At 42.0% G+C, this 24228-nt stretch overlaps 1 protein-coding gene across 1 annotated transcript in view; it reads right to left on the bottom strand.

Annotated features, from left to right (window-relative positions):
- UTP20 (UTP20 small subunit processome component) overlaps positions 1-24228 on the bottom strand; it is a 65723-nt gene that overhangs the window by 33418 nt on the left and 8077 nt on the right. The window contains exons 9-27 of the mRNA XM_075080036.1: positions 23021-23167; positions 22362-22496; positions 20838-20915; positions 19985-20163; positions 17821-17976; positions 17213-17301; positions 14642-14747; positions 13256-13406; positions 12768-12830; positions 12280-12438; positions 11197-11273; positions 10236-10315; positions 9311-9554; positions 8128-8328; positions 6244-6334; positions 4550-4635; positions 3880-4005; positions 3136-3302; positions 2401-2609 (exon numbers count right to left, since the gene is read on the bottom strand). Of these exons, the coding sequence (XP_074936137.1) occupies positions 2401-2609; positions 3136-3302; positions 3880-4005; positions 4550-4635; positions 6244-6334; positions 8128-8328; positions 9311-9554; positions 10236-10315; positions 11197-11273; positions 12280-12438; positions 12768-12830; positions 13256-13406; positions 14642-14747; positions 17213-17301; positions 17821-17976; positions 19985-20163; positions 20838-20915; positions 22362-22496; positions 23021-23167 (2544 nt within the window). The remainder of the gene's footprint in view (positions 1-2400; positions 2610-3135; positions 3303-3879; positions 4006-4549; positions 4636-6243; positions 6335-8127; positions 8329-9310; positions 9555-10235; positions 10316-11196; positions 11274-12279; positions 12439-12767; positions 12831-13255; positions 13407-14641; positions 14748-17212; positions 17302-17820; positions 17977-19984; positions 20164-20837; positions 20916-22361; positions 22497-23020; positions 23168-24228) is intronic.

Here is a 24228-nt window from a genome sequence, read left to right on the forward strand (position 1 = left end):
CTTTTTGGACAAAATGCAAAAAGCTACAACACAGTTACATTTCCAGCCCTGACACTTAAATAATTCTGTTTTACACAGGAAAGGACCCAAATCAGCTCTCGAAAGCAAAGTTGTACTTTGCACACTGAGATCTACTGGGGAGAAAAGAAATCAACAGACAAGGAGAAGGGGGAAGAATAGAGAAGGCAAGAATGTGAATCACCTCCTCCAATGGCGCAGGTAGGAGTACAGCATTTGATTACAGGTGGATGCTTCCTGTACCCATTGAGCATTTAGGTTCCATAGCCTTTCTTGGGAAAAACATTTTAGTAAGGAAGTCAGTCATGCAGCTAATCATGAAGTTATTCATGCACTGCTGCATTCTGACTTTTCTGGAGAAGGGTCTTGACTTGAGTAATCTAAATTATTTCCCTACTGTGCAATGCGGACAGCACAAACACATGAGGTAGCTTCACAGTGCACAGGTACTGAACTCCGGTCTCAGAAACAACAGTGCCATATCAGAGCAAATAAAGGCCACTGTCTGAGACTGGAGCTATGTCTTGGGTTCCTCAGGGTCTCCAGTACATATCACGATCCACCACACAGAATAAACATCTGTACCTCTTATTTTGCAAAGCAGCTTTGGTGTCAAAGCCTCACTGGAAGACATCACAATTTTTTAAATTTGATGTACGTATGGACTTCTGAAGACACGAGACTCTACCATCCAATAGACTGCTATGCTCCCTTTGCACCCAAAATCACAGGTAAAAAGGCAGAGGAGATGGTGGAAAAGCAACCAAGCATGCTGTTGCCCATGACCTCCGAAGCTGTGCCGAATGTGTAGTAATGGTGTGCAGTCAGCTTCCAGGCAGCAAATATGCTGCTTGAAGGGCCAAAGAGAGCACTAACCAGGCTGCGATTGCTTAGCAAAATGATTTTGGGTCTCCCACTGTTCAGTTGCCATAAAAGCAATCCTCTGAGATCAAGTTTTTGAGAGGACAAAGAAACTCATGACTGAACACAAACAGTAGGAAATGGTGAATGAATAACTTGGCTTAAAACAGTCAAAGTTGATGTTTAACACTCCAGGCAGTATCAGTTTGCAATAAATTACTCTCAAACTCCAAGAATGTCTTCTAATCATTAGACAAGATAAATAGATTTCTCACACTCTTCCTTGAGCTTTTAACATTTATGGGGCTAATGAAGTGCTAAGTAAGTTCAGACAAATGACAGACTCACTCTGTACATTACACAGTGATGACAGGATTACTGTAGTAACCCTAGCAAAATGTGACTATGCCAGCAATGAATGAAGTAACATTTTTCCTTCCCCAGTTTAAAACATGTAGGCACATGCAATCCCTTGCTCAAGTCAGACTGTGGGATGCTGCCCATCCTAAAATTTGCTTATCCTCTTCATAAATGAAGAGAGTCATGAGGTTCTGCACAGCCTGAAGGCAAACTATGGGACCTTGGATGCTGCCTAAATGCAAGGGCTTGCTTTGTTTAATGGATTGTTTTCAAGACAAGTTCTAGCCTCGAATGCTCACAGATGGGTCTTAGCAAGAACACGCCCACATCACACAGCAGTATGCCAATATGCCCCGTCTTTAGGCGCAGGCAATCTTTAACAGAATGTTTTCCTCACCTGACCCCTTCTGCATGTACAGCCATTGCACAGCAGGGAAAAAACCATTCGTAGTGCTCTGCAGATACCTGGCTAAGACCCAAATTGTGACACTGGATTAGCATGACTACTCCTGATGCAGAGCTGAATGTGCTTCTAATGTGCTGAAAGCATGGCTGGTAGCCATGTTCTCGCTGTGTCCCACAGCAGGAGAGAATCACTGTAGATAATCACCGTGATGATCCACAATGCTGAGCTCCCCTAGGGTCTAGGCACTGCTACAAAACACCTCAAAACAAGTCTTGCTCTGAAGTCCTCAGGCAAGGAACTTTAAATCCTCTCCTTCCTCTGCCCAAATGTTTTATCCTTGCAGCCAAGAAACTACACTGTTAAGGGCAATTTCAACTTCCAGCCATAAGATCTTGTTAGGGCCTTACAACAAATCATTTACCTTTCCCTCATGCCCATCTGTCCACAGAGCAGGGAGGTAGCAATGCACAGAGATCACCTCCAACTCTCTTTTCAGTAACTCAAACAAAAATACAGTGCAAAGCAGCTTTCTAAATGTATTAACTCTGCCTGCACTGCCTGAGCCCTGCAGCACTTTCAGAAAAATGTAATTGGCTTCTATTTTGACATCTATTTGACACCTAATCGCTAAACTTTACCCCATGCTGGCATTAAACTTAGCTTTATCTGAATCAGCAAAGGTAGGTGTACATGTGCAAACTAAGGGGAGGAGGAGGGAAAGGAAGTTAATTCACATGTACGTTTGTATATCATACCTTTTCTCTCTGCTGGAGGATGCAGTTTACCACAGCCGTCATGCAGAGCAGAATCTGTAGAATTTCAGGCAGGTACTGATGGATCAAATGTCCCATGTTCTTCAACACAACTTCGAGACCATTGAAGAGGCTATGCTGACGCCCAAGAGGCAGGACTTTAACTAAATCCAGCTCTGACATACTTCGAAGCACTGCAGTCTGGCAAGGCCCTGTGATAGGCAAAGGGACAGCAACTTACCTAGACAAGCACCATCAAGATACCCACTACCAAAAAGACTTTTTAATGAAAAAAAGTATAATCTGACCCTAAATTACAGCTCCTCACATTCAGCTTTCTAAATAAGGACAACTCTAGGTCTCCATCTCCTATGACACTCAACTCAGATGTCTTCCACTGCTACAGTATCAGAGCACTTTACAACCTCTGTTTATTGCCATCATACTCAGGCTAGCCTACGATGCTAGTGATTGCTCATTCCTGGCCTGCTACAGCTTACTTGCACAGTTGTGGCAAGTCATTCAGCTTTTCTGACCTTGGACCTGTAAAACAGAGCAATCATGCTTGGTAAGGAAAAGCACAGGGCAATCCCAGTCCTTATCAAAAGTTTACTTTCACCCTTCCAAGGCACTGTTAGAGACAAACTGAAGCACCTAACAGTACTAAGCATATTTATCCCCCCACATCTCTACAGGTCAGGAAGCGCCATACCCCCAGCTTCTACTGCCTGTACCTACCATTACTGAATTGCTTCACAGCTTCAAAGAGCAGATCCAAGAACATCCGTATCTCTTCTGGCAGCGAGCCGGCAAGAAATCGCAGAACGATCGACATGCGAGTGCCTGCTGAAGACTTGCCCTGTGTTTTGCTCCCTGTTTTGTTTCTCATTCTGCCATAGAGAATTCTTCAAGAACCAAAAAGAGGTTGCATTAGCTTTTGGAAAACCATCTGTTTCCTAGTTTCTTATTCTCCAGGAAGAAATTCTGTTTAAAAATACTCTCTAGTGAGAGCAAGCTGAGCAGAAGTCCCTCCTTCAGGGTCCCCACTGAATTACTACACATTGCCCTAAAACATCCCAGTGAAAGATCTGCTTCTGCTACTACAATGGAAGCTTTGCTGGAGACTGCAGGTATAAAACTAGAACACCTCCAGGCTAGCTTGAGGGAAGCTACTGCTCAAGCAGCAACCTGCATCATAACTTGCACGCTGCATCTTAATAAGTGGCAACAGTGAACTGAAACACTCTCACAGTTCTTTGTAAGCCTTAGAAGAAACAGTGTTTACCAAAACGGCGTTTTTAAAGAAAACATCATTTACATAACACATTACATAAATGTGTTAATAAGGAAACCATATAAGTTGTTAAACTACACCATTCACTATAGCTTTATCTCAACTGCTTAAAATGAGAAGCAGCAGCTTTATATCTCTGCACGTGGTACTTTGACACAAAACATTTAAACTCGCACTTCATGACACACCTCATAAGAACAGGGATGAGGTCTGGTCGATGCTCCATTTTTACTACTGTGGTCTCCTCAGAAATACTGAAATGGACTATTTCTTCTTTAAAACTCTTGTCCTCCAGTAGCCTTTGCAAGTTCTCCCTGAGAGCAATAAACATTATTTGAGGGCAGGTAGGGGTTATAACAGACACACATCTATATCCAACTACCTACTTATCTAATCTATGCTGTATATAAAAGTACTATGTTCCCACCCTTTTAGCAAAAAAACATTTTAAAAGCCATCAAGTCCAAGATAATTATGTAGGAAGGTACCTCCTGGACACATTCTGAAGAGATTATTCAACCACAAACTACAGTTTTATGCTGTCACTTTCTCTGAGTCGTTAAAAATCATCAGTACAAAAGGCCTCATTGAAAATGATGCAACTACTAAGCACACACTATTCTGGGACAGAATGAAAGTGTTGCCATTTTCCTGTAAACAAAAAAGAGACACTGACCAACCTCAAGACCCTGTTTCTGTTTTAGATAGGAAATATGCAGCCGGCTAAAATTAAAGTTTATACATATGTCTTCAACAAATACGGGAAAGGCTCTCTCTTTGAGGCAACTGTCCCCAAGCAGGATTTTGATATGACAGCAGGCTCATGCACCAATGCTGAAATAATATAAAAGCTTTTACCTGTATGGCAGTAGATGAGGATGCTTGTATGTCATTATACAGTCAAGAGCTATTCTCTGTACATTCTGGTCTTGATGGGACAGTAACTGCAAATGACAAAAGAAAAAAAATGAGTCCCTGTCTAGAAGACAGAAATGCTTACTGAAAATAGTGAAACAACCCAAAGGATCCAAGCTCTAGCAGGTTTTGGACTAACTTATCAAAATGGAAACAGAATGTATGTGTTGCCAGTATAAAGCCAAGATGCAAATATAGAACTGTCACTCATAAAGAGCGGACATGGTTGCTGGTAGTTCATATATACTTTCCTCCCCCATCTGCATAGGATAGTTATACTATTTGGTTTTTCATAATTGTCTTTTGGACCACTGTCAGCTTGCATTTTCAACTTCCAAAACCAGTTACCAGCTGTGTATCTGGGAAGACTGGATTAAAAAGCAGACTACCCAAACCATCCCAAGACACCTGTATCTCTTCCCTGTGACAAACACAAAATACTCATAAGACTTGATACGCAAGGTCGCATTGAGATTTGCCCTCTCTCAAAGATGACTCCTCATAATCTAGGCACTATGAAATACAAATAATCTCCCCAAGCGGCATCCTTATCCGTTCTTCAGTCTCCTACCAAACAGCACAGGCTAGAATCATCAAAGGTCACTTTTCCATGACATCCCTGTGCCAGACAGACACACCAGCCATAACAATACGTATGCTAAGACACAGAAATGGCAAACAGTAAGCGATGGAGTAACCTCTCTTCTTATGTCAGGCTGTTATTCACACGCTGTTTTGACCCATACACACCTGTTCAATATTTTCCTAATAATATTATTGTAAGCCAACACATGGACCAACTCTTGTCCTAAGCAAAACTCTGAGGTTGACTGAAACAGAGTGGATGCTCATTAGAGATTCTGAAATTTGGGGACTAATGAATGGACCTTCCAACTCCCACACCAGGTGCCAGGTGAAACCTAGGGAACTAACAGGTTTGTACCATTTAACACAGCCCACAACCACAGCCTCAGAGAACACATATCGGGAACAACTGGACCAAAGCCCAGTGATCTGAAAAAAACCCACAAATCAGGAACCAACTAAACCCAGTAAAATTAATAAAACACCCTTGTAAGCAGTGTAGGATAAACACTTATGATCCCTCTTCAGAGTCATATTTTTGATAATTCCTTCAGTGAAATCCCTCATGAAGAAATCTTATCAAACTGAATATTCTTCAAGAAGAAATTCTATTTTCTTTTATGATGCAAAATGATCTGTTGTTCACACTGACCATACTCTTTGTAGACACAACTCTGTAGGACAAGGATAAATTTTCTTGGGTCTTCCCCAAGTTTTGAACCCCCAAGAGGGGGTTCCACCTGCTGTGCAAGTGGAACAGACTTCCTCTACAGCCACTTCTCCACCTTGCCAAAGATTACTGCTTGTCTGCTGCCAGATCTGTTTGCATGAGCCACTCCTGGCAAACTAAGCCAGGTATCTCAAGCAGGTCTTTGCTAAAGAGGCTCATTTCAAGTGAAGCCTGCTAGGAAGCTCTCTCAAGGACAGCTCCTTTTTCAGCTATCATGGCTGGGTTCAGAAAACTACAGGTTTCTGCAGTCTCAGACACTGCATTCAAATAAGAATGGGTTCATTTATTAGCAGTAATTCTAAAAGCCAGCAAATAGCATCACCTGGGTATATAATGCGTTCAACTTCTGCTCCAGATACAATGCACGAGGATTCGAGAATTTAGAAAAAACTTGTAAATGGGCTATTAGTTGCCTGTAAAACAAAATAAAATATATTTTTTAAATGACCAGGAGAGACAATCCTGCATTATCATAAACAAATGGGAAAGTTTTATGGAAATTAATAAGAAAGGAAAAAAAAAACCCAACACAGGAGGATCCCAAGTCTACAGGCTTCCATTTCAGAGACAGAACAAGAGGTATCCTGTTCCCCTTCCTAAGCAGCTCCTTCCAGATATCACTTCACTGCACGGAGGCTATTTCCTCAGTAGCACTAGATGGGCTCAGCTTTTGATGAGAAAGGAATACAAACAGTCAAGATGTGGCTTACTTCTCTCTGCCAGCCCAGCCTGGAACACCAAACAAGGGAATTTACCTCTTTATTTACTTGCCCTTATCTGGTGCTCATTTCTCTCCTATCAACATGAAGGGCTGCATTTAGCCACAGGCTGTGCTGGACTTATGCTGGGCTGCAAGCAAAGATGGGAGCCAGTTCCTCTAGAAGTGGCTGCATCACCCCACATCTGCCCCAGCTCCACTTTGTGGGAAGGGAGAGAGATGACCAGGATAAGGAAGGTGTGAGATTCTCTTCTCCCTATGCACTGTGGGGTCGGCAGAAGCTGTCCTCATCCAGCTGATACCCCTGATAGTTTACACTAAACTCTCTAGACACACAGCTGGGCCACCCTCCTCCATGGCTGAGATCAGCCAAAGGATGAGTACGATGCCTTCCAGCAACGCCACACCAGGCTTAGGGCAGGCATGGGTCCTCCCACTGCCTCAACCAGACCTTGTGGGCCACAGGGTGCAGCCCCACGAGAGCTCTCCTGCCACGACACAGGCCTGACTGCATGAACTGTCCAGGGCAAAGACAAGGGGAGGTAACTCCAAAACCGATTAACACACCTCCGATAGATCTTTTATGCCTGTGTTACTACTACCAGGAACCAATGTCTCCATTTAAATACATGGACATTTTGAGATGGAGTTTGGGAGGTGTGTGTGGGAAATCTTGGACTGTCACTGTATTTTAATTGTTGCTAATTTACAGACACGAGCCAGAATCTGGGAACAAAAAGAAACACCTGGAGTTAAAAGACAATTCAGGTTACATATCAAATACTTGTACTCCAACACATAAGGTGATATTTTTAAGTTCTCTGTCATTACAAGGGCCACTCTTTGCAGAAGAAGTGGCAAAATACAAATCTTTGATGTATTTGTAACAGATGTTTGACAGAGGTCATCAGAATAAAAGACTCTATTTAGAGAAATTGTGGAGAATTAATACAGAGAGTAATTTTTTCCATGTATTCAGCACTGCAAACAATGACATTACAACAGCGTGTAGCTTCAGTCTAAAACATTACCAAATAAAAACCTTTGTCCCTAAAAAGAAGTCCAGGACCAAGATTTGTAACAGGTAGGTAATTGCAGAATCCAAATATTAAAATAACTAAATGAACAGCCTCATTTTTCAAAGTGTTCGGCAATGCCCATGGTTTTATAAGATCAACAGGTACACACAGAGAAGCCAGGGGAATGCAGGTATGGCCTCCAAAAATTTCACAATGGCTTCAGAATACCACATAATTTTTGGTTAAAGTAACACAAACCACACACTGTCAGCAGGCAACTAGATAACATCTTTGGATGTTTAGCACTGTGCAGGCAGAGTTTCTGACTCTAAAGTGCTGATAATCAATTGAAAAATTACAAAGTGCAAACAAAAGAAAAAGGAATATATATTTAAAACCATAGCTTTTATCAAGCTGCTGAATCTGCCCTTCCATGAAAGCATGAGCAAGGGAAAACTAAAATACTTACTTAGCAGCAGCTCTTCTTGTTTTCTTTTTTGGTAGTCCTATAGTAATTGGTTCCCCTTCTTCCTTTTCTTCTTCCTCCTCCTCCATTTCAACATCATTCACCTCTTCACTGGGTATTTCTTTTGCTGCTACTGTACCACTAGTTTTCTTTCTAAGATCCTGAGATGGAGCCACTAATGAATCTGCTGGGTAGTACTCATTTCTGTGTTTTTTTTTTTTTTTTTAAAAAAAAAAAAAAAGGAGGAAAGAATTAAGAAACATAGCATTTTTTCAGGGTTTCAGGGCAAGACAACTGAAAATTCCACAATCCACCATATTTATTATTAATGGCACTACGTCTTGGGACACTACGTGGCTAAAAATTCCCAAAGAAGCATACTTCAGCAAGTATATGCTTCTTCGCCTACAAGTCACAGAGATATAAGGCAGTGACCAAATACACTAAAGGAGACTGGAGGTTCCTGGTGGGGAGGAGAAAAGAGACCTGAATCACTGAATTACTAAAGGTCTCTAAAGAGGTTACGTGGAGGGCATGGGGGTTGTGTTTGCTTGAATAGGCAGATGAACAGTGAGTATGGCAGTGTGAGAGTAAGCAAGAAAACTAACCTACTACACTATGGTTCAATTTTTCCAGGAAGGCAAGCAAAACACAGGTTTCCTAATCATAGAAAAGGAATAACTGAAACCTTCCCCTGCTGTGAGATCACATCTATCCCATGTGCGTCATACTACTGATATGTGCACACATGCAAGCACACCACTGCTCTCCCTCCAGAGGCAGGAAATTGAACCAGCCTCTAACAAAACCAGTGTTCTCCCCATCTTGGAGGAAAATATTTTGGTCTTCTATGATTCCAAAATGAAATGTGTTTTCATTTAAAAAGAAAAAGGAATTTAATTTCCATTGAAATCACCCCCTAATGGAGTAATGAGGCTGTGACACAAGTCAATAAATGAGAGACTGAGCAGCAGAAAGGTACTGCTAGTTTCATTTCAGCTGCCTTCTTGTGTGATGTTCTAACAGAACCCACACTTCAATCAAAAGGTTATCTTAACTGGAAACAGACACCTCATCAGCTATGCATTCAGGAAATAAAGTCTATAATGGGATATCCATAGACTTAAAACTCAGCAACACATCGAAAGCAATGTGTCCTCTCAGATGAAAAATAAATCTTACTTACCTAATAAATCTCAAAAGAAGTGGGGAAAGTTCCCTTGACCTAGGCTCCACTCTGTCTGGAAACTTATCCAGTGCTTTCCATAGTAGAAAACGGAAGTTTGTGTGGTCCAACCGGTCGCTGCAATCTGTTCTAGTCCTCAGCTGCTCCAGGAAGACAGTCCCCACCCCTCCTCCTGACATTTTCTCGCTTTCTGTTTCAGCAATGCTTTCCTCCTGTTCATCTAGTTCATTTTGCAGCTCCAATTCTATAGAACAGATAAAGAAAATCTCTTCAGGTTACTTCATAATTGCCACTGGCAAGGTACCAATCCCCCACTATGAAAATAATATTTTTGGTGACATGTACTTGTTCAGACAACTGTATTTATCACTGACCTGAAAGACCTATATTGCTTATAAAGTATTCTTACAGCCATGATGTGTCAATTAATCTCAGTTCTCTTTAATAACACAGAAGCCCACAAATGGCTGTGTGCTCATGGCTCTGTTGTGAAATCATAGATTCCGAACACCCACAAGTAAACCTCAAAAGCACACTTGAGAAAGCCAATGTTTGCAGGAATTCCAATGAATGTTAGGAGCGGAAAGATGGTCAGCCCTATTATACAGGTTTCAGCGCTGTTCCTGATCAGTTCTGGGCAGAGCCAGCCTTAAGCAGGGATGAAACTGCTGCATGGCTTCCCACAACCTGCAACTCCCTCCTGTAATGCAGGGGCCTTTTCAATCTACTTCTTGGTGTTTAGGACAGGAGGAGACAGAGTTTTCTCCCAAGCCTCTCTATTCCTGCCCTAGACATGACACTGGTAGTCAAGAGCACTGGTTCTGAATTCCCCAACCCCACATAAATTTGGGGCACATAAAAACAGTCATGTCATTCACAATTAGCTGGGTTTCCGTCACAACAATGTTTAGGAGCCATGACTTACCAGCATAGGTAGCAGCCCTCTCCAAATGTTCATACAAGACCTTCCAGAACTGTTTATTCTCCATATCCTTTGCATGAGAACTAAGAAAGCATAAAACAGCATGAAATTAAAAGAAAAAAAAAAGCCATGCGTCACTAGGCAAGTTAACAACTAACCCAATCAGAGGCTTTGATCACTGCTTTAATGTGGGTGTCCAAAGACAGGACATCTGCATGATACAGCTGTAGTACTTCCTTGCCTCTACCCATGGATTCCAAGTGTCAATTGTTATTAAAATAATCTGGTTGTATCTCCTGACTTCAAATGAACTCAAATTGAGTAAAAATGTTCTCAAGCTTTCTACTGACTTCTGTACAGTAACATCATTTAGAACCAAAGGAAGAATTAGTGTAGACATATCTTTTGAAGAGCTGGTTTAGATTTTTTTTTTATTAATTCACTGGTTTGAAGGGGAAAATCCCATCCTTTTTAATCATACAACAGAGGGGGAAAAAACCCAAGAAGATAAAGTCATGCTGTAACCAGACACTGATTTCGGTACTTAGCTCAGCTGTCACCATAATAAGTCTTCCCTACTCTTTAGTAGGATTGAGAGGTTTTCCAGTAAGGACAGAAAAGTCAGAGATGGGGAAACTGAGAGGGACTTCTTGCTCCTTTAAGCATTTGTGAAACACTAATCAAATCCTGCTACCTTTGACTTAAAACTCTGATGCTACTTGACTATATTTGTTGCAAGTTCCTTTCAGTAGCAAGAAAAAAAATCAGAAACTAAGTTAAAAAGTCTACACAGGTTGCGATTTACTTCACAGATCAAATTCGTTTCAGAAGATTTCACATGAAGGTTCTCATGCACAGTTCTTTCCAAATTGGGCATTTTTACCTCGGCTTTTATTCACAGAACATTGGAAGGAATGTTCTATGAGACAACTACAGATTGCAGCATCCAACTGGATATACTCACGTTATGAGTTCAATTACAGGATCCCAGAGAGGGCTGAAGTTAATATAAAGCATTCCCAGTAAATACCGAAGAGGCACCTAGAATGACACACAATACCACCTTGTTGAGATGTAAAAAACAGTAGTTAAAGACCAACCAACCTCCCCTAACTTTTCTTGCTCTCAAAGAGGAAACTTTGATCGAACAAGTTCTCAGAAGTACTACAAGTAATGAAGCAAGTCACACACACCATCATTCCTTGTCTCATAGCTGCATGAGGAAATCTAGAGCCCTTTTACCGTAAGCTGCACTGAGATCTAGTCACCATACCGACATACCATGAATGTGCTGAACTATGTTTTGCACGGCAGATGATCTGGATTGCCTGCCTCCCTCTCGAACTTCAGGGCTACCGTAGCAGCATTAGGGACCTCAGAAAGAGGAAAGTTTGCCCTGCAGAGTCTCCATTGCAGTAGGACTGACCTACAACCCTTCCTCACAAGAGCTTACAAGGTAAAAAAATAATTATACAGGTACAGCAATAGCCACAAAAATAATAAAGAAAATCCCTCCCACCAAAGCCATGATTCATTTGTCTAGTAAAATTGTGACCCTTCCAACATCTAGAAAGTGTGGTCCCCTTTAGCTCAGCAGCAGTGGAGATTCAACAGTCACAGGCATACAAGGTTTTCACCCTGCAGTAAGATCCAGAAGCTAGGCTCTCCTATGGCCTACCAACATCCTACCGATGTTCAGCCATGCTGAGGGTATGGCAAGGTCATGATTTTAAATTTGCGCATGAATCACTTCTCCCTGGAATCATTTGCCTTTCTTTCCATGATACCAAAACCTGATAAATCTTGTTGTGGGTCATTTATCTGGATACCACTCTTGTTCTACTAAATATTCAAGAGAACACAATAGTCCCAAGGACAATGGGAGCTGTGATCCCTACTAACAAGTAAGTTTTCTAAAACCTAATCTGGGAAGTAATTAATTTTTTTATGAACTCTTATTAAAAACTCTGCAATCCATGTGACAGAGTAAGAACGTTCTCTTGAAATAAAGGAATGTGACAACTGCATTTTGACAATAACTACTTACCTCCTGCAGAGATCCACTTGGTACTGCAGACTGCACTACATCATATCTTAGTTTCCTCAAATGGAGAAGTTTCTCTCTGTAATCATTCACTGTTGCTGGCACAAGTTCTGCTTGGACCAATATGGCAAATACTGGTTGGAGCTCCCCTGTGCCATCACCCTGAACAAGCAAATGACATGCATTTTGTTAAGAGTATCCTTTTCTCATTAAAAGGTCTTTCAACAAAACTACACAGAGTCCCAGCTATTTGGATCACAGAACAAAGTCAGGGGATTTGCTCTGGCTTCCACCACTTAGGGATCAAAATTCACACATTTGAAAAGATCAGGAGGCAGGGGACAGAGAGATAGAACTGGAATGTGAAAGCACAAAAGCAGAGGACAGCCTCTGCCAGACACATGCTTTGTTTCTGCAAAGTGGAAAACAGTTCACACACAGCATCACACACAGATGGCTTTGAAATGTTAAATGAAAAGTTTTAGCCCTACCTCAATCTGTGTAGAAGGGGGATTCTCAAAATGGTTTAGAATTCGAACAGTCAATAGCCGGACCTATCCAAAGTGGAAACATATGTCAGAAGCATGCAGGAGAATGCAGGCTACATATGCAGACGCATACACACCTACAGAGGTGAGTGTTTTACACAGAAGGCTGATTTCACTGGGTTCTCACTAGAGCTGAGACATGAATGAGCTCCTGTAATCTAGCAGGCAATTCAGAATGAATGCATTAGGGTCCTACTCTGGTTCACCTCTAGGGAAGAGGCAAGTCTCTCAGAGCTAAAAGTTAACCTCTATTAACTGATGCCCCTGGCAGCCTCTCAGAAATGGACACAGTCCTAAAGAGGTACTATGGAATTAGTAGTTTTACACAGTCTCATGTTTCTTCTTTCAGCCTTTGTCATTTAACTCAGTTTACTTAAATTACGTTGTTAAAAAACAAATTATCTTGCACATGCTCAAAAAAAGCAGATTACCTTGGAAACACCAGTGGAAATATTAGGATGCAACTTCTCAAACAAGTCCATTAGGTTCACTTGAGAAAGGGGTTCCTGGCAGCCACACAATGCCAACCTCGTGTAATAGAGATCAGCCAACAGCAAGGCAGAGGGGTCTGAAGGGAAAGTGCTAAAACAATGGAGTATTTTATTAGCATACAGAGAGCACTGCAACAATACAGGTACTTGAAAATAAGGCAGTAGTGACAATCAAAACATTAAGAGAAAACTCCACATGACTTCAGACTCTGCTGGCACCAGCAGGCCTGTGAAATTAGACTTCACCAACACACTGACTTACAGCCTCAAAGCCCAGTTTCCTAATACAGTCCAAGATGCACGATATTCCTCCTTTGTACTAATCAGACCTGCCACGCTGGGGCTAGCAGGCTGGACCCACACACAGGCAGCTGCAGAAAATAAATCTGCACAGGTCAGACAAGGACTGCTGCTGTTGCCCACATGTCTAGTCACTGATCAACCTCAACAGAAAAGAAATAATCTGGACTTAGGTGACACACCAGGAATCCTGCCTGCCCACAGGAAAACCTCCTTCTACTACCTAACATCCCTTGTCCCAAGCGAGTTTCACACCCCCAGCCCAAAGCTGGCAGAAAAGCACTGGACTGGAGCTCACTGCCAAGGCTTCCTGCTTGATCTGGGCAAGCTATTTTTTGTCTCCATCATGCCTCAGACATGAGCACCATGGTTTCCTAACTGAACAGGATGTTTTGAAGCTCAAACTACTGAAGATTTGGAGGTGCTCCAGCCCAACAGTGATGGGAGCTGACAAGTTCAGCAGGATTTGCTAAAGAGAGTTCAACAGTTTCCCTCAATCCCTCCAGCCACTCAGGCATGCCAATTTTAAGTAGAAGAGAGTTACAATAAATAAAATGGAGCACACAAAACCTCCTCCCATTGCAGGGAATGCACACATGGGTATGTAAGGCCATGGCAGAATCCCAGCACGGCCAACAGACTGCAGAAGTTCAAGCTTTTGACACAACTCAGAAGTCGCCGTTCCTGTCTTTTTTATAATTATAATGTAACGCAGTTACTAAGAGTAGTGCTTCTAGGCAAAACTAGAACCAACGTATTTGAGACACTACCCTGCAGCTCTCCAAGAAAGCTTCAGTTTGCAGAGAAAATGTTACTGAACAGGCACTACATCTACCTGGTTCTCCAAACAAACAGTGCCTACAACATTGCTGCCTTACATAACCACAACACTGAAGCAACATGTCGGTGTTACAGAACAGGCAACACAAAGAGGCATTTAAAAAGCCCCTATATAAAAGCAAAGTCAACTCTTTGCCGTACCAAGGAGAATCATGAACGACCACAGAACAGGCAGAGTTTACTTACGTCACCAAGCTCCTGACACGCTCCACAGGTAACAAATGGAGTATTTCAGAAGACTCTGCCAAACTAAGAAGAGTACTTACAGCTTGGCAGGCCACAAACAGGCTTCCTGGAGCAAAGAGAGAACAAGAACAGCCTGTATATTTACTCAGCTCTCAATGACTTGTGTTTATATAGCGCTTACCGATCCTGAAAATGCTGGAGTCACAGAAATAGGGTAACATATGGATCCCAGAACTGGCATGTGTATTTTCTAACCATTATCATAACCCATGAAGGAAACACTCCTCTGGCTATCAAAGTAAGCGCGTACTCCAGCAAGCCAGCATTGAAAGTTGTGAGCAGCTCCCTGTTTGCATCTGTTTCTGTCACACCCATGTACACAGAAAACAGAGATCTGGAGCTAAGCACTGTTGCAGGAGTCTCAGATAGCTTGATGCTACAAATAGCACTCAGAAATTAAGAAATGCTGCTCAAATTGATATGTAAAATAGAAACAAAAATATATACTGATGCTACCACACAGGTGCCTATAAACTCTGGCATTTTGGCAATGTGCTACCGTATGAGACCTTCAAAGCTGTCCCATGTAGTTAAAGACTGAACATTTGTTAGTGAATGGATGGAAGGTGAGCTTGCTGAATTTTGTCACAGCAATTGTGCCTCCTTCCGAAACCTCTCAACATCCTTCAGCGATGGAGGGTTTCCCAGACACACAGGAGAGCCAAAGGCCTTTCAGCCAAGGAAGGGGAAGGGCAATTCTTTTCCCCCACCACTCCAAAGTTAGCAAGTAGGTTGTTTTAAAAAAACATAAAATAAATTCCCCTGTCCACCTCTTCCCAAGCAGAAGAAATACTGCTCCTAAACCAGGCAAACAGAAGAAAGTTTTTAAAGAATATAATTTTCTTAAATGCTGCCAGCTGCCATGGAAAAGAAGGGGAAGTGAGAATTGATTTCCCATTTATTCCTTTGCAAACCTCCCTCTATTCCAAGTTGCTTAATTCCCCAGGTGTGTGCTGAATCCTGCTCCCCATTAACCTCCATAAGGAGCTCCTCAAAGAAAGGAGAAGAAATAGCAAGTAATGGCAGAATGAAGCCTTCTGCATCTATAGTGTAAGGGCAGAGGTTCCCAAACTGTAATCTGTGTATCATTTGGAAGTAGTGTATCTGTGCTGGACAAAGATAATGGCTCCCACCTCACTGTGGACACACCTATACGATCAATAGGGCAAGCCCTTCTATACAGGCAGTTACCTGGACAGCTGCCAGGGGTAACTTGCTGTTGGCCTATCTCAGTTCACAAGTCTGCTTCCCTGCACTACACAGCAACTGTGGAAAAACACCCGGTCTTCCAGGACTTGCACTTTGCCTCCAGCTACAGGACAGGCAGGTCAAATAGGGATCACAGGGCTGGTGTGTACCTTGCACAGATAGTGAGAGGAGACTTGAGTGCTAGTAGAAGGTGAAGGAAGGAATTGTAGAGATGATGGAGCTGCAAAGAATACCAAAGGATGAAGAAAGTGTCCAGCAACCCTCTTTTGGGAGGAGGGTGAGGAAAATCAAGCAAAGAATGTAGGATGGGGAAATAGGAGGCAGGAGTGTAGGACTCAGGTTGCATTTGTTTCCTTTTCTCTCATGGGCAAAGGAAGAAATAGCAACATGCCTCTTGCACACACACAGAGCTGGTGCAGAGCCTCTACTACTGCCACCAAAAATAAGACCCAAGAAAAGAAAAAGCTTGCCTATTCCCTTTTTTAGAATAAGTACATTGCCACTAAAATAACCATGACAGCACGCAAGCTCTGCAAACAGGACAGAAGAAAGGGCTAAATCAAAAGTGACCATGCTTGACAAAGAGTAGAGAAGACAAAGCAACAGAACCAACTGGCAGATACATTTAGGAACGTTAATAAAGGGATTATAAAGGGAGAAAGCCAGACTCTAGACAAGCCCTTTCAAACCAAGGAATGAAGAATACTAAACCTGCAGCATTCCAATATTTGCTTACATTTGGCACAAGGTCAACTACTTGTAATCCCTGAGTAACCACTGCCCTGCCCAATGAAAATTAAGTTAAAACATTGTTTTTTCTGGCCAGAGGGAAGACAACCAGTGACCACCCATGCCCGGACGAAAGATGCAGCATTTTAGAATTTGTGCTGTTACTTAGGTCAGAGATGGTAATGTCCCAAACTTTGCACTACAGGTTTGGAATTGTCCAATTTGTAGCTTGTGAGTCAATAGTCTCTCCTTCACTCAACTGCTTCAGCCTGAATCTGGTTTAGATTGATTTCCATCCTTTTTTCTCACTTTCTTCTTTTCCTTCCCAGTTATCTGTCCTCCACTTTGCAGAACATCTGCCGCCCCATTATTACCAACAGCAAATGCAGAATTGTTTCCTGGAGGGTGTTTCCCCTGAAGCTTTGGTCTTCTAGTTTCACTTGAGCTGGTCAACGAATCTGGACACAATACTACTGCTATTCATTTTCATGCTTTGTGTCATCAGATAAACTCTTTTATATTTCTTTTATATATCAACAAAAAGCAAATAGACAGGAAATAACTATAACTGACCTTTGTAGATGTTTCCTTTGTCAATGGCTGTGAATAGGGAGTCTATAAAACTTGTCACACGGGGCACAATGTTTTCTTTGTCCATTGGTCTGTCCAAAATAAATTGGAAGACTTTTACCTCTGTTACACCGACACCTACACACATCTGAAAGCTTTCTTTCACATCTAGCCTGTATTAAATTACAGATAGCTCACCCCAAGTTTGAAGCCAGCAGCAAAACATTTTTGCTATCTCTGATTCACAGTTTAAGTTGTAGCATTCATTGCACCTTCTTTACAACTACTCCTTCCATACAAGAACATTGTAATTATTGAAAAAACCACTGTCTAGAGAGGACAGTGCTTGAAACACAGAAACTGAAACATGTCAAGAGCATCTTTATGTACTGGACTACTAAATTTAGTGAGTAGGCATTCAAGAAACTGGTGTTCTATTTCCCACTTTACTATAGTATTTCCACACAGCATTTTTTCACCTTCCAACCCCAGTTTCCCCAAACTAGGGTTAGTAATTATTGTCCTTCCCTCAGGAAAATTATCTCTGACAAACAGTGAACTAGACAGTACTACAGAAATACATGACAATAGTACCTTAGAATATCCCTTACCTAATATGCGGGAGTACAACCAAGGCAACCCAAGGCTGTGAAAGATCAATGACGTCTTCCTTCTCTGGTAAATGGATTAAAGACAGCACATGATCCAACACTGGTACTTTTGCCTTTCCTCCTTGTCTTTTACTTGTTTGTTGTCTTGTATTAGAGCTAAAATTTAAATAAAATTTTTTAGTTACCCACCACTGCATATCAGACATTGTTTCTTTTCTTCCCGTGATACTCAAAATTATGTTTGCAATTTCTAGCAAAAAGACTTGGACAACCTAAGGGATTATTTTCTTTCTGATGTCCTCCATGGCATACAATATCATCTAGGCATGCTGAGGAGCACAAAACATGGCCCACAAGAAATGTCAGGTGTTTATTTCAAGTTCAAATAATATGTCTAGAAGGAAAGACACTAGTTCTTATTTGGACACCCTCACAACTAGGACATATAGCCTCTAGGAGCACCTGAGAGTCCTCTCTGTGATTACTGTTAATAAACCATGATCACGCTGACATAGAAGGCTAATGGATGACAGAAAACAGCTAGTGAAAGTTTGGGGACTTAAAAGTAATCACAAGCTGGGCCCAAATCACAAGCCTATCTGCAGGCAGAAAGGGCTGACATCATACTGGAACATATGAACAGGAATACTTCACACCCCATGGACAGTAATCTTTCCATTCCACCCAGTGCTTGCAAGACCACAATTAGAAGGCTGCATGGGCTCCACCCTTCAAGAAATACAGAACCTAACAAAAAGACAGTATCAAGAATCATTAGACATTTAAGAAACAAAATTTATGAGATAAACCTCAAGGAATTAGGATTGTTGGTCCAGAGAAAGAAGGTTTCAGATGTTTCTCATGATCAAAGTCTGTTATTTGTAAAAGCTGGATGCAAAGAGTAAGCAATTATGTGCTCTTTGTGTTTCCTTCAGATAAGATAAGCAGGAATGGATTTAAACTGCAGTAAAGGAAGTTTAGCTCATACACTGAGGACTGGGGGAGGGGGAAAAAAAGCAAAAAAAAAACACCCCACAAAACAAAACACAAAATCCCACAAACCACCTGTGTATCCATGAAGACTGCAAAGTACTGGCAGATTGCCAGTAGCAGCTTGGGAATCTCCAGAATTGGAGTATTTAATAACAGTTTGGTCAGACATCGTTCAGGACTGGTTCAGGACTTGCTACTTCCATCCTAGGTAGGAGATGGGGTATGCAACTCTTGAGATGCCTCCCAGACCTAATTTCTAACACTGACATTGCAGGAGCACAAAGAAGTCCCAAGTAGGACCAAGGTCCTCTCATCTCTGTACTCCATTCCACTGAAAATCCAGAGAGATCAACAGACAAAACAAGGGAAGAAAAAGAAATTTAATTATTTTGATTCAAGCCTAATAACTCCTCTTAAACTAAAGATGGGAAAAACCCAGAGAGTGGACTGCTTTTAGGAAAGATAAAACCTTACATAAAAGGCAATACAAGTCACCACTCTGCAGATGAAAGTTTTAAATTATCTGAGCTAGAGTGATTAGAACAAATGTCATTAGCAGATTAGCAATGGTCATTCTGTGCTTGACAGTGGTTACACCAAATCTTTCTAAAGAGGCTTCAGGGAGAAAGCAGCCACTTCATTGCAACCAAGCTAGCTTTGCAACTAGAAGCAGTCAAGCTGTGCCAGTACAGAGCTGTATCTGGATTAATTACATGTCCTTTGGTACCCAGCTGTGCTCTATGGTAAGACTAGAGTACTGCTGCCAAGAAAGCTCTTGGGCAAGACACATGCATAGAGGGAAGAAGGATGGGACACAGGCAGGAGGTTAGTAATGATGAAAACCTGGACAGCAGCACTCACTACAAAGATTAACTGCCCAAGGATGGCCCATGCATATTGGTGTAACAATTCCCCATCACACACCTACTACAACACTCACTAGTCTTTTTGTATCAGTGATAACCTTTCTGGAGCAGTATCTCTCCACAACTAATCTCAAGAAGAAAAATGGGATCCTACCATATCATTTGGTTTGCAAATCTGCCAGCAATATTGCCATTTACGTAACTCTGGCAAATCCTGGGGGGCAACTTTTATGTAGCTCTGCACTGCCTTCAGGCCTGCTGCAATGGAGATGCATCTAGTGTTTGCTAAACTTGAGAAGTCTCACCTCACAGATGATTCGGTGAAAACAAGAGGATACTTCTCAAATGCCATTGAACCAACGGTAGGAGGCTCTGCTTTCACCAGAATGAGTTTAGCCAGAATCGCCATTGCCTCATCCTTTGCGAGGGCATCGGTGCCAGAGAAGCAATGCTCAATGTACTCCAGAAAGCATGGAAGAAAATGCTGAAGGAGAGAGGGGGATAAAAAAATGAAGTCAAGGATTGTTAAATCTCTAACTATGATCAAATCCACAAAAAAATCCCACATGATACCAGCCACAGGGAAATTCAAACACTCATAAATAAGCCAGCAAAGCACCAGAGTTATCACTCCTGGTGCCCCAACTCACCAGCACACAGACATCCTCTTACCTCAGCAGGGACAGTGATTTGATATAAAAACTCAGTTTGCCCCAAATTTAGTCTCATCAGGACATTCCAGATTCCTGACTTTTCTTTCACCTCCCACTCAGTTCAACTAATTCAATTCCTCCCAGATCACCAGTTCCAGGCCTGACCTACCAGACATCCCTCATTCTTCATTTCCACTTAATTTCTCCAGAACTTCTTTTCATCCTATCATAACAAGCCCACCCCTTTAATCCCTAACAGACACAATCCTTTTTGTGAGCACAGATACCTGTCACCTTCTCCAACCCTAAGCACCACTACCAAGCTTCAACACGATGGCATAAGTAACCTCTTTCTTTCTTACCAAATCATGCCAGAAGTTTAAAGAAACATCATGTCAATGCACAAAAATGGTTCAGCATACAGGGCAGGTAAATATATTCTGGATCTCCCAGTTGTTCCCTTTGGCAACAAAACTAAACAAAATGCACAAAAGCTTCCACCTACCCTCTCAAATTGCTTCATTGTGAACATCGCTTCAGAGAAGTCCAAAAGAAAGCACCGTTCAAATCCACTTGCAAATACCTGCAAGATGCAAGTGAAAGGTTGACATGAACACAATAACAAGAGATATTTCATAGTCAGCTGTCCATTATCTGTGGGACATATTTTCTGGTTTATGAACCAAACATGCTTTCAACTCCAGGACACCCAGCCTGGCTCTCTGATCATGGCTAGCAGGGCTTGTCAGTTCAGGTACACACAGCAATACTGTTACCAGTGACAGGTCAGGTACAGAAAAGCACCGCCCTTTTTAACAAACCCTGCTGGATCCAAGCTGGATCAGTGCAAAGACAGATTAGGTATCTCTTTACTGCAATGCTGAAAATGTAAGCTGAAACTTCTAGGATTGCAGCATAAACACACCAACTGTTAGGAAAAAGCTTAGGCCCAAAATATATATCACCTCAGCATTTTCCCTGTGTAGCTGGTTGCAGAAAGTTTACCACATCATGGGCAGAGCTGACCTCTGTGCTTTTGAAGGACCCAAGCCAGGAACAGTCCTTTGAAGCACCCAGGACCAGTGCTTCTCAACGCTGAGACGTGCAGCACAGAAACACACACCCAGACCTCCCTTTCCCAGACCCTTCAGCAGACAAGGATAGCTTTAAGCCTCCTCCAGTTTAACAGAAGCCTACACAAACACCCTCAAATGTTTGAAGGATCATGTCTCCTGATCAAAACTGGACTCATGCCACAGGCAGAACCAATCTTACTTTAACACAAGCCAACACTGAAGAGCACGTGAAATTTACCTGTTTTTAAACAATTGCAATAGCCTTGTTTTCCCATTGCAAATCGCAACACATTTTTTTCCAAACATATTTTTAAATACACAGTACAACTTTGATCTACACCGTAAATTGCAAAATTATCATGTACTGTAACAGGAAAACTGAAGAATCAGACTCCATAGTAGCATCTCCTATCCATCTTTGCAACACTGCACTTGATAGGAATGTATGCAGCTAATCCTGTCAATGCTTCAGGAGCAATGGTAGTACTGAAATATGCCTACCTCTCTACTTTCTTAATCAAACTGTGCTTGCCTGGACCTTGTTCACAAAGCTAACCCATGCTCACTAAATGCTTGGCAGCTTAGTGAAAAACGTACTTTTTTCACGAAGTCCAACTCACTAACCTGCTTTATAATCTAAAACAGAACACATTCCTTCTCTGTTCTCCCTCCTTTCTCTATGGAAGGCTGTACATGTTTGAATCAGAGCCTGTTTTTCATTGCAAAGACGTCTGCCACAGAGGCATTGCTACTCAGACAGTCTGTGTAAGACTGTCAAGGACTCCCAAGACCACAGCAGATATTACTTAAGGCATTGGGCAGCTTCTCCCTTATCTGTGCAAAAAGGCTAAAGGGAATCTTATAGCCTATTTCCCAGCCTGAAGTTGTGAAATAAGCCTGCTGCAAGGAACTTGAACTCTGGGATTTGTGCGGTAAGTAGCAGTCTTTGTTACCTTCTCAATAGCTTCCTTGGTCCAAGAATCAGGCAAGAAAACATTCTCGGCCAGCAGGAATGCAGAAATAGTGTTCAGCAGGGTCTTGCAGCAAGATGATGAGAGGTCTGGTGTTTGTAACATTTTTATTAAAATCTGAAATGAAAGCACAAGACCTGATATTCGTCTATGAAGATAGCTATAGTCTGGTCTGAATGACCTGGACAGTCCCTGGAGCAGGAAGGCATGATGCTTTAAGTTTCAGCCCACAGAAATGAATCCTAATAGTCCTGTCTAAGTTTGAAGGAACTGTACTTGCATTTGAACACAATGGGGTCAAATGTATGTGAATCTGGTAGAACTGCTCTACCATTGATATGGGGGGATCTAGGTTTCCTCCCACATGGCAGGAACTACAGTTCAGCATGGTCTCTAGCAGCAGCAGCCGCCCACTTTTACCCTTGCTCATTTAAAAGAAGAATACACCAGCATTACAGTATAAAATTAAATTTTCATGGGATCAGGGAAGTAGTGATACTCACAATAATTGCCTCTGTTCGTTCAAATCTTAAGCCTACTGATACATCCGAAATGTGTATGAGTGCTTCAGCTGACCACACCTCCTCCATATTCAGTTGATACTTCTCTGGTACATCAGCCGAAGCGATGGGCTGACCTACCTGACAGACGCGTTCAGGCAGTGAGATTTTGGATCCATTTGCATGTTTCACTAGGATCAGATAAGCTTGCAGAATCCTTTCCATCTGCTCTGAAGCCATACAGCAGTTGGCCTTAGTTATTCTCCTCTGCAAGTCTAAGAGTGACTCCTGTTTAAATAATAAAGGAAAGCAAAACGTTTCTGAGAAATGATCAGACCCTGTTTCACTTACTGCCATTTGAAAGGCATTCTAAAGAATCGTCGTCTCATCTGCCCAATCTACTGTTGACTGTCTCATTCACGTTCAACAAACTAAACCTTGCAGAAACACTATTTAATTCCCATTATGTAAAAACACATATCCTGGATTCCTTGGACAGAAGCAAATACCTCCCAAGACAAGGGTCTTCTGAAAAGCCAACCCATCACATACAAAATAGGAAAGGAAGAGAAAGAAATACTTGGCCTCAGAGCCACAATGGTATAGAAGCACCCAGCTTCCACTGGAATTATCATAACTTAAGTACTTTTACACTTTATGCATCATTATGCTAGTCTGTATGCTAAGATGTTACTCATATCATCTACATTACACAGATAATGGAGCTGCTCTGGATCAGTCCCATTAATGTCCCTTCTGTCCAGAGAATATAAACTCCCATCCTTGATCCTATAAATTGAACCCCATTTAGAGAGCTATCATAGACTATGTGAATATTTCCTTCTGAGCATGATACTAAGCTCAACAAACACCACTCACCCACTGGTTCCGAGGGTAAAAAACCAAGCCTCATTAGAAATAAAGGCAATTATGTCACCAGTTTCCAAGATTTCATCACAACAGCAGATGCCAGGGATGCCAGGGACTCAGATTCCAGGGATACAAAACATTCAATGGCAAAATATTCTGTAGCTAACGATAGTCAGACATGAACTGCTATCATACTGGGTGAGGTAGGAGGAGCAGGATGGGATTTTTCTGCGAAACTATGGATAGTCACAGAGAGGGAGTTCCAAGAAGGAACACACAGGATTACATACCCATGCTGGAAGGACTACCCTGAAGTTCATGTGTACCACTTCCTCCAGTTTCCCATTTCACCCCTCTGAGGAGCACAACTGACACAGTTGTCAGTTGCAAGAAGTTTCAAACCCCCTTAGCAAATCCCAGTCACTAGTAAAAAAACATCTAAATGTTGATCAGGTAAGTAAAAAGCACTTGCCAGGCCC

This window comes from Phalacrocorax aristotelis, chromosome 1, assembly GCF_949628215.1.
Source record: "Phalacrocorax aristotelis chromosome 1, bGulAri2.1, whole genome shotgun sequence".
Lineage (NCBI taxonomy): Eukaryota > Metazoa > Chordata > Aves > Suliformes > Phalacrocoracidae > Phalacrocorax > Phalacrocorax aristotelis.